At 38.0% G+C, this 11,702-nt stretch overlaps 1 protein-coding gene across 1 annotated transcript in view; it reads right to left on the bottom strand.

Moving 5' to 3' along the window:
• The window catches only part of LOC104538291 (mannosyl-oligosaccharide 1,2-alpha-mannosidase IA-like), a 29,316-nt gene that overhangs the window by 12,797 nt on the left and 4,817 nt on the right, over positions 1–11,702 (bottom strand). The window contains exon 4 of the mRNA XM_010181441.1: positions 8,222–8,337. Within this exon, the coding sequence (XP_010179743.1) occupies positions 8,222–8,337 (116 nt within the window). The remainder of the gene's footprint in view (positions 1–8,221; positions 8,338–11,702) is intronic.

Below are 11,702 nucleotides of genomic sequence, written 5' to 3'. Positions count from 1 at the left end.
TGCTCTACTTGCATATCAGGTGGTGTCATTTATCACTATAAAGATTACTATTTCATTTTACTATAATGAATATTCTCAGTGTAAACCAATATAGGACATCTGCAAAGAATAAAAAAACCTAGAAGAATGTGGTCTTTGATTAGCTGAAAATATATTATTGATGGATAATTGTTGGGAGCTGGTACAGTTTTTCTTTTAAGTAAATGGAAATTTCATGTTACTGTTTTCCAGAATGTATTTCTGCAATTCAAATAGTCTTTCTTTCTTTCCATCAAGGTAAAGCAGAGACACCGTGCAACATAAAAAGCTCCAAAGAAGTGGCTGCAAATGTATGTTCCCAAAGGGAGCAATAGCAGATGCAGATGAGACAGCCTGACTTATGAAGGAAAGGAAACTAAAGGAAAACAAACAACGTTTGCCAGATATTTAAAGAAATAAATTTATGACATGTAAAGCTGATACGGCATACGGTTTGTACTGCAACTGCAAGCTCTTACAGCCAGACTGACTTTTATGACCAATACAGTTCCTGGCAAATCTTTTCGTGTGCTTTTATGCAAGGCTCTGCTTACAGTCTGCAATAAGGCCTTTAGCTAAATTACTTTTTTTCCATCTTGTGGGAAATTATTCCTTCTATGCAACAACTGTAAAAATGCTTGAGCACTCAATTAGAAACACTAACAATCCGTTTTGCAGTTTGAATTGTGACTCAAGTACACCTTGTATTACTCCTGGCATCTTTCTCATGAGTTCTCACATTTAAATTATGCCCTTGCTTATCTGTCACACTGGAGGAACTGCAGGGAATGAGACATTATGGATCGTTGAGGTTCCAGGATTGCCCATTGCATGTGTCTGTAATCTCTGTTATTGACAGCACAAAAAAGAAACTCATCAATTTTTCCCAACCTCACTTCCTCCCCCTCCTGCTCCCTTTCTTAAGGCGATGTGGTTTTGCATTCTCTGCTTATCAGCCTGTTCCTCAGCCTTTACATTATACCACCAGTCCTCAGACTTGCAAAATTAAGTGGAACCCTCTTAATAAATTGCCATTTTCCTCTATTCTTCTGTGGTGCCTGCGCTGGGGTCACCAGGAGAACCTTTGTGTCAGGGGGCTGTGACACTCTCAGACTGTGTCAGCCTCTCCCTGCCTTTGGGGCATGCTATGGACAGAAAGCAGCTTAAACACGGTCTTCACACTCCTTTCCCCAATCTCTGACTTGATTTTGTGGTTGGGAAGTCCTTCATTTGCCCTTTGAGTTGTTTAAGATGTTGAACTTGATTGCTTATAGAGAAACAGAGGATGCAGAACTGAAGTAATCTCACTGTTCAAATGAGTAAAAAAAAAAAAAACAACAAACAAAAACAAAACCAATCCACAATCTTATTTTTAATGTAGGATATTCTCTTGGTGGATTATGCTGACAGGTAATAAAAATATTAACGAGATGCCTACAGAGCACAGATGTAGCCTTCTCAGAAAAAATGTTCTGCATCTCAAAGCTCCTCAATTCAAAATAAACACATGCCACAAAAGAGTTAATTCTGCTAATGGAGCAGATAACAAACTACAAACCTCAAAATGCGACGTAAAACTGCAGTTCTACTTCCTCTAGCACTTAGGATTTTACTTCTCATTTCACAATAACAGTGTAATTATGGTTAATGAATTTCAGTTACTACTACTGTTTTAACAGCAAAAAGCAGGTGTTTTATTTCCCACCTCAAGGTGTCACTGTAGCTGGAGAAAAGTCTTGCAAGTCACAGTTACTTATTTTCACATATTAATAAATTCAAAACTTCAAAAATATGATCCTAGTTCTAAATTTCTGGGGTTTATGATGGTTTTTTGGGGGATAATTACAACTCTGCAGGTTTCTGTACAACAAAGCACTATAAGTAAGTTATTTCAGTCTAAAGTCTAAACTTATAATATATTGCTCTTCCCCTAAGAATCTTCTTCATAAACAGTATTTTGACAATTTGAAGCAACAGTGAGCATGAAAGAGAATTCTACCGCATGATATTTCCAATAATTCAAAGATATATAATGTCAATTGCTTATTTATATTAATATTTACTGCTTGCATCAATACATTTTATTGCTTTGTAACAGCACACAGCAGGCCGGTCAGGATTACTGTGGTTTTCCATGCTGTGAGTTTGTAAGTCAACTGCCTGTTTTCTTGACTTTGAGTTTCTCTCGTGTTTTCTCTGTTGAGCTGATTAATGCAACAGATGACATTCTTCAGCAATCTTCATAATTAATCAAATTTATCCTTTATCCAAAATTGCAATGAGTTTATTATGAAAAGTTTAAGATTTGCATTGTATCATATTACAGCCGTTTTGGAGATGGCAGAAAAACACTGCACCTTTTTTTTAAGCAGTTGATTCTGTTTTCTTAAGTATCCTTCATGCAGGTTTTAAATATGTATTCCAAGATGCACGAATCACGTGGAAGCATACTGCCAGAAAAACTGGGATGGGACAGAAAGTTCAAGCTCTTGTTACAATTTATTTAAAAACTTCTGTCAAAGAAAAGTGCCATCTTCTTATCCTGCTTGCTAAACAGCACTTTAAAAATCAAAACTGAAATCTGAACACAGAAGAACTTTCATTTGTTTAAACACATTTTTAGAGCAATAAGGCACTTACTGCTTTTGGACTTAAGACATTTTCTATAGAGCTTACACGTGAAATGAAATGTGAATGCTTATCATGGAGATGCTGTTTTAAAAACAGAAACACAGGTGAGCATTTCACTACTACGATACCTATCCATCTGATTACTAAAAAGATTATTAAGTTCTAGGGAAAAACTGATAATTTACTTTCTGAAAATCTACTTATGTTTCCCTGCCCCCCCCCGTATAGATCTATTAATGTCTCTAAGAGCACCAACGTGCTTGCACTAAATGTACTTAACGCTGTCTGCTACCAGAAGGCTAGATGTATTTATATTCTTAAAAACAGTATTAGTGAAATGGCATCAATCAATGCAAGTGACTCTCAGAATGTTACATTATGTATTTTCTGAATATTCTAGAGTAACTATCTATCACTCTTGGCAAGCTTTTTGCTGTCAACAGAAGGGAAAATAGCACAAGTAGTAAGGACACAGCTGCTCTGACAAGAGCAAAGCCACAAGCAAAAAGGGGACAATTTCTGTTGCATGACTTTTCTAGTAAAAATCCTCCTTAAGGAGTTCTAACAACATTATAGCTGCTTCTCCTGACAGTCCATTAACAAGGAAACATTTTAATAAGTACTTTCTATGGTCCAAAATATAGACATTGCGCAGTTAGAAGTAAATTGTTAACAATTTAGAAATCTGCAGAAGCCTGTCTTTGATCTTGATGCTTTCTGTAAGCACCCATAGAGAGCCTCAAAACTCCTGTCAAGAGGGGAAATACAGTGAAGAGAATAAAAAGGAGCAGCGAGTCTTCTGGATGCTCTCATAATGTATCTTGTGTCCCCATGTAATACAGCTGCACTATCGCTATGTGCAAAACACCAGTGCAGCTGAGTGATACATATTTTAAACATGACAGCTGACAAAAGATGTAAATAAACTGCATATTTCTTCATTTTTACACATTTAAGTTATAGACAATACCTCCTCCACCTAAAAAAATTAAAATGTACGCAGTGGGAATGCTGGGTCCCCTGCACCAACTGTTTTGTTCTGAAGATGGGCTCCTGCTGCACCATCCTGCCTGCTCTCTTTACGCATTTCCTTCAATGCCAAGGAGTGCTCAGGTATGCAATGTTCAATTCATTAATATTCTTTTGGCTTTATGCAGCAAGACAAAGTGCTCTAATTGAGCTGCTGCAGTTCTGTCGTTGTCCACATCAGTTCGGTAGTTTTGAAGATCACTGCGATCACAAAGCAAACCACTTCAAGCGACTTAATGGAAACTGCAATCAGCGCAGAGCAGCCACCAGACTGTCACCACAGCTAAACACAACCTCAAGAAACTCTGGAGATGAAAAGGGCCCATCTGCCAATATCATATTTTCAGTTTGCTGACACTACTTTGTTGTCTCCCTCATTTCAATGAGAAAAGATTCTATATGGATTTGTTTTATTTATCTGAAAGGCTGAAATCTCAACAGCTCTGAAAAATATTCATTACTTAATGCTGACAATTAAATATACGAAAGAAACCCCCAAAACAAAATCAAAACTCTATAGCTTCCTTTGGCAGAGTACAAGCTGAGTATATCAAGGCTAGTCTCAAAAGTTAGCAATGTGCCAAAAAAAAGAATTATAAAAAATTAAAAGGTGATCCTATACATTTTTTGTCTGAATACTCAAAATCCTGAGGCCAAAAATAACTTTTTCCCTTTTTGATACCCGCAAAAGGTTACTGCATTCCTTGACTGCGCAACCCAGCCTGGCAGCAGGCTGACTTCAGGGAGCGCTACTGAAATCTGGCAGAGAACAGCCGTGGCACTGCTTCGCAACACCCACTCTTCTTCTTCCAAATTCCATTGTTTCTGCTTCCATGTGCTAAGTTTTTGGGAGATCACTTGTTTTCTTGTTACCATCTCCTAAACAGTTGTTACCCAATGCAAAAAATTAAACAGTCTAAATGTTTAAAGGTAAACTAACCCTGTCTAAAGGGAAAACTGCAGATCGCAGCGTCTTCACCTCTCTGATACCACAGGGCCACCATGGGCTGCACTGAACTGAGCTACTGCTCTCTTCACAGTCTTTAGACACTGCCCTTCTCTGGAAATACACTGAGGAGGGGATGAAGCCAGTGCCAGAGAGAGAGAAGAAATATTTAATATGCAGAAGGATTGTAGCAATGGCCATAATTAAATGTAATGGGAAAATTTGGAAAAGATTAGGTAACCATTGAAATTCAAGTGTGAGACAACCTATAAACAGTAGTGGGAAAATTGCCCTTCAAAATCTAAATTATCATGTCCTCTTACTAAACCTACTCAATTGTGTCTCAGAGATCAACTGTGTTAACTGAAAAGAGTGGGATGGTTCCTGTTCTGGACACTTGCAAAGACTGATAGATTATTTATTCTATGGCCAGTTACATCCTCAAAATATGACTAAAATCTGAATACACATTTGCTCTATAACTAAATGTTGCATGCTATCCATTTAAACCAGTTTAAGAGGTTTCTTACTTCCTGTATTATGTGAAACAGGACATTACCTGCATTGCTTTTCAAGAGAGAAATATAACTTATGATAAAAATATATTCACTTGTCTTTTTGTGCAAATTCTAGAGTTTATGAATGCCTCGGATGGCTTCATAAATACATTTGTGTTATGCTCTGGTATTCAAAACAAGACTATCTCTGTCCCTTTTCCCATTAGAAATAAACTCTTTAAATAGCATCAGGCAAATAGACGTCTTATTCATGGCAAGCAGAAAAAGTTTTTAAATCTAGTTTGACATCTTAGTTATTACTTTCAACTTAAGCTGTAAAACACTCTATAGGTGCCAAAAAATTCTAGTGTAAAGAATTCTTTGCTCCTAATGTGACTTACAGAACAGTATAAGAAATAACCCCAAAGCTTTATCTAAATAAATTTCAGTTTATCACAGTGAACTATAGCTTGCGATGTATTTTCATTTGTGGTTTCTGCATAGCAGAAGGTATTGAATTAGGCATCAACCCTTCACATTGCTCTTTCAGAATTTGGTGCGTATGTGCTGGACCAAACGGCCAGGAATAATCATGCCGTTCCTTTGGCGTAGCCTTAAAAAGATTCTGAAAGCATCGGGGGAAATTTAGCTAAGAAAATATGAAGCAGACTCAGAATGCCCAAACCGTGCAGGCTTAGTCATAAAGAAAGACTGCAGCTTGTGCAGATACTTAAATTAGTTTTAATTCAGATAAGTAAGGGATCAATACCAGTAAAGCTAATATCAGGATGGATTTCAAAACAGGCTTCTTACTCCGGTGAAGAACCTGGCACCTCGATGGGGCTCAAACAGTCTGCAGTTTCTGCGAGACTGCAATTTCCCTGCTGTTTGCTGAATGAGCTATGTTACATCGAGCTGTACCTACCCACACTGCATGGACACTTTTGGCTTTGGTACAGTTGAACCCTGGTATAGAAAACAGAAAATGAATGCCATTGCTCAGCAAATACTGGAAATAGCGTTCAACCAGCAGCATGGCGAAATTTTGCACATATTTAGTGACCATACGGCCCTCTGAAACACTGATACTCTGGAGAGACATGATGCTTGGACTGCTTAAGAGCTAGTACTACTGAAATGATTAGAATGATAGGTACTTTAAATGTAGCCGTATACAGCAGAGCTCAGACCCTCTCATTGATATTTCCACACTCAGCGATCCTGCTGACCAGGCAATTTTGCTCCCCCAGCTCAATTCTGAGCAGGAAGAACCATCTGCACAGTGTGGTGGCCATCACCACTTCTGCTCCCCTCCAGGACCCGGGTATGTCTGTGACAACTTCCATACCCAAGGAGGTTGTTACTGGGGTATAGCCACAGCGTGAGCTTAAACAAAGCCGTGCTGTTGTGCCCTGCACGGACAGACCTTGGAGTGTGAGGTCCTTCCTGCTGCAGTGGCAATGCTCTCACAGTCCTGCAACCATATCTGAGATATTCTACCTGCAGTGGTTTCCAGAAGAGCTCTTCTAGCTAAAGCACTATTTTTTCAACCATGTGCATCTATGCATTAGTGCTTACCCTGTGTAAGAATGTATTTAAATAAAAACCGGACATTACGAAACCAGTGGAAGACTAGAAGCAGCTTTGAGGTGTTTCAAAATGCTTTTCTTAGTAAGAAGCATTGATATCATATTATCAGACACTTTGTTCTCTCTTTTTGGCTGCCAACCTAATGGCTCAGCTATTACAGTATCACTGTTCTTACAGCCTCAAATGCACTCAAACCTAATTTAAACCCCACCTTTTCCTGAAACCATGTTAGCGGTGAAAATGAGGTTGACTGCATCTAAATCTGCACTTACAAAATTAAAGGCTGGATTTTCTTAGCAGAGGATAGTTGGTTGTCAAATTTACCACCACCAGAGATCACACCCTCCCTCAAATCATCACATATGACTTTCCTCTTTAATGAATAAAAATACAGATACAATGAGTCAAAGTTGTATTTTTTTTTTCCTGTCGCCACTTTTTGTGGTATGGGAAGTAAAAGGAGACTTATGGCTCTTCCCTAGGGATGGTGCATTTCCAGATGTATGAAAGAATATGCAGATATTGCTTAGCATCTTGAAGCCTTGTCTACAGAGGCACTGTACATACACACAGTTAATAAGAGATAAAAGTCGTGGCCCTAGAGAGCTTCCAGTCAAAACAGAGGAAAGGACGGGGAAAAAAAGAAGTAATATTATCCTCTTTTTCAATATATATATTTAAATATGAAAGCAAAGAACCGAGAAAATAGGTCATTTGCCCAGGACTGGAAGGAAAGCCTATAAATATGAATTTAAACTTAATACTTCTCAAGTCTCAATGCCGTGTCACAAAACCATTATTTCTTCCAAAACAGCATATTAAGGAAATACCATCAGTAACAAAGCAAATTGCAGACAGATCATAAATAATAAAACACACTGAAATGTAAGTATGAACAATTCTGATGTTTGAAAACTTTCTGTGGTGTCCAATTTGAATAATTGGCTGTTTCACAGAAGCTGGCAAATACATGTCTCTTGTAACAAAAAGTCATTGTGCAACAAACCCTTCTATTTTAATTTATAATTATCTACCATAATGAATGGATCTCTGTATTGACTGCAATCAAAATCTAATGGCTGAAACATGAGGTCGAAACACAGGAGAGGGTCTCCTTCCTGGATATAAGGAAAAAGGACAAATGGAATATATTTAGGGAAGACTGAGGGAAAAAGAATTGAACTTCTATCTGAGAGCTACTTGTAGAAGCATTTTTTGTTGCATATTTTGTACTTCTCTTCCAGTATCAGAGAGAACTGACTGTAATGCAGTTGGAAAAAAAACTAACTATACTTCATGACTTTGGCCTTTCCCATAGCATCTGTATTCCTTCAGCATTTATATTTGATGAAGTCTTGTTAAAAGAGAAACTAATTCTTAAAAAAAAACCAACCCAAACAAACCGTGGTGGTAAAGACATAAATCCCTCGCCTTGTCCCCAGAGCCTGCCTCTTCAGAATAACTATAGATCCGATTATTATGGAAAGGAAGATTTAAACATCTTATTTACCTGAACAGCATCATAATACATTTTCTTGCCTTCTTCATCTATCTTGTCTGACATCAGCCATGCCTTGAGCAAATATTCATAAAAGCTATCCCCAAGCCCTCCAATGGAGACATGATCTAAAAAGGGAAGAAAGACATTGAACAGCAATTTCATCTTCAGCCTGGTCAATAAAATAAAATTACAGTTTGAAATGGTGCATTTAATGCATTTAAACTTCTCTTCCTACAACAACCTTTAACAAATTTAAGCCTGGAACCTCAAGAAAAGCTTACCTGATATATATACAGACCATTATTTCTTCAATTGCTAACTTCTTCATCAGGCTAAAACACAATAGTTATTTAATATACACAATGTGTCACAGGAGTTCATGGCAAAGAAACAAAAATTTGTATGTTTAACATCTAATTTGGGTAGCCTATCTCATACAAAAATGTGTTAAGTTCTTTTTTTATTTTAAAGCCAGGAAAAAAATTAGAAAGTGCTCTCTAATTTGATAAAGGCTTTCCCCTCTTAATATGCAGGCATTGCTTTTATTTGCTCTTTTATTCACTAATACTCCATTAAAATAACTTCATAAAAAAGGCCAATATGTTTTGGCTCCTTACTGAAGAGCTGAATTTCAGGTTATTTTATAGTATTTTAAAATGCCAACCCATATGCTTAAAAATCGTATTACGTTTTTGAACATCTGGCTGCTCTCAGAACTCAGCAGTGGTTCTAGAAAGAAAAAAAACAAGACTTTGCCACATCTACAGATGATTATTGCTATCACACTGCTTTATTCTGCCCTACATTTACTATGAGAAATGAGCTGGTACTACAGATGCTGTGATTATTCAATTGCGTACATTTAGGACATGACCCTGTGAACACTAACACCAACTGAGCCTGACAATATTAGTATTACTATATATATATATATGTATAAAAAAAATCTCTAAGCTCTATTAAACTAAGAACACAAGGTAGAGGTTTTCTTTTTTAAGTTGGTGCTGCCTGGTAACATTAAGGAATTTGGCATTGAGTCTTCAGTGAAAGGTTTTCAAAGTGCTTTACTGGGACTGCTCATTTATAACCACCAATTTTACAGCAAGGAAGGGGTCTGCTAATTCCACCGGAGACATCCAGGACAGAGATGTGGGTACGTATGTCACACAGCAAATCTGTGACTCATACCACAGAATTCTGGGCATGAGAAAAGCACAACACGCATGGGGTAATCCAGGCCGGTAACGCGAGATGCAGAAGGGTTTGTGGCATTAACTCACTCTGATCTTAGCTTCAAAGTTCTGCTGCTCTCAGTGGCATTCAAAAGAACACAGAGAATTTATTTTTAAACTCCTTCATATCTTCTCCTAATGGAATGCCTCCTTTTGCCTACTGAATAGGTTGCAAAGCCATGCAAATGTAGAAGATATCCTTTTTTTATACTCAAACTTTATTAACGGTGTCTTTTTCCTCCACGAGTCTGTGACATAGAGAAAATGATTTAGTTTTCCAAACATATCTTGTCCCTTTGACTAGCAAATACATTGTACCATCAAACCTGGGTTATAAATGGGTTTTCTCCTCCTCTCCTCTTTTGAATGAGATATATTAAATTTATGGAAAGAATACACCATTTATTTAATTGAATGTTCCTAATCCAAAAGGAAAAGAGGCTTCTTAAAAAAAATGAGAACGTTTTCTATGATCGAAGGCTGATCTTTGAACAGCAGCATTTAAATGACCTTTATGGTTTTCTAAATAAATTACCATAGAAACCTCTGACATTTGCAAACTAAATAGCACAAGCACAGTTTCATCAATAATAAGCCCTGTTATTATATACATTATTGCAGTAGACAAATCCAATTGACGCATGCTGCAGCAAATCACTGTCAGTTTACCATCAAAATAACAAGGGCTAAATGAATTTACAGGAACAATGGCAGTGATCCAGCAGTGCCCCTCCACAGCTACAGCATTGCTAGGGAAGAAACGTCCAGAAAATATTGCCTCCCCTCCCCGCTTGATGTTTGAGAGATAATACTTCCATCTTGTACCAATTAAGGGTCTAGTTGGTTTTATTCCTGTTGTAATGAACTGAAAACAGCCTGGAAAAGCAATCTCAAATAAAGCACCTATCAGGTCTTACATTCTGATCTTCTACTATGTGAAGTAAAAAAACAAACCAGTGCCTGCAAATGGAGGCAACTGAATTGGAAGAGATGCAACAGGATCAAATCTGGTTTCGCTACTTCAGCATGCTAGGAGCTGACCTGCATCACAGTATCTGTGTAACTGCACGTGGAGGAAGCTATTTGTCTGTCAATACTGCATGCTATTGGAAAGCAAAGCTAGTATAAACTGTAAATTTTTCTGTGCACTGCAACAAAAACCAGCATTTAATGTGAACAAGGAGTACACTAAGACAGAACTATATAAAAAAAGAGGGAAATGACAAAGGCCATAAGGCAGAGTGAGCATTTGTCTGCTTTAAAATAAATAAGGCAGAGCCACTAACAGCGTCAGCCACTAGAAATATCTGCTGTCATGCAGCTCACCAAAAAGCGGAGTTTCTGTGGCTGACTGAAGCTGAGGTAGGAGGTAACTGCACCTGGCTCACAGATGTTAAGGTATCCTTTTAATCAAACCCAGTGCCTGTTGCTGTAGGATCAACACTTCCCCTGGGAGGTTTTGATGTTTTACAAGGCTGTGCTAAACCAACATGGGTAACACGCTGGAACATGTCTCAGATCAGCAAATGGATGTCAGAGTTTATACTGAGATGCCAATGGGAGTCGATGGTTATGCATGCTGAGCTGCCACAGGCCTTGTGGCACAGTGAATTGAAGGTTCACAGCGTGGCAGACAAGAAGTCTTTCTAAAATGACAGGCATACTTCTAATCCATAAAGGAAAAGAGCCTTTGACTTGATGGGACAATACAACCGAGCAGCACAACCTTTTTGGAAATCTTTTTAATTCAGAGTGACACAAAGCATTCAAAAATAAGTCTTATTCAATAAAACACTCGTTCTTTGCCTTTGCAAAAATTATCTTATCCACCCAGACTGTGGCCAGTCCCATAAGGACTCCAGAACCTCACTTCTACCTTAGCTGCATCCTAAACAATCACACTTAATAACTTCTCCAGTCCTTTCCCTCTCTTGTACTGTCTAACCAGCTCCAAAACTCAATCTACAGGACCATCCCATCTGCCTGTGCCTTTTCAGACCACAACAGAGCATCTTGCTTGCTTTCTTTCAATACTGTAGGGAGGAAAAAATATGAGAATGCTGAGTCACATGACTTAGATGGTGGTAGAGTGAACCTAAGGAGGAAAAGTGGAAAAAGAAGAAGTAGGGTCTCTAGACTAATCATGATCGTGCACACTATGTAGGCCATGAACAGGTTATGAAGATAGGAGAAGGCAATGCACAAGAAGAAAAGGCTCAGTCACCAGGAAGGGGTAAGAAGTTAAAATAATTCAAGGA

This window comes from Mesitornis unicolor, unplaced genomic scaffold, assembly GCF_000695765.1.
Source record: "Mesitornis unicolor isolate BGI_N332 unplaced genomic scaffold, ASM69576v1 scaffold19333, whole genome shotgun sequence".
NCBI classification, from domain to species: Eukaryota; Metazoa; Chordata; class Aves; order Mesitornithiformes; family Mesitornithidae; genus Mesitornis; species Mesitornis unicolor.
The sequence above is the reverse complement of the archived record's forward strand: the minus strand, read 5'-3'. Positions and strand labels throughout refer to the sequence as shown.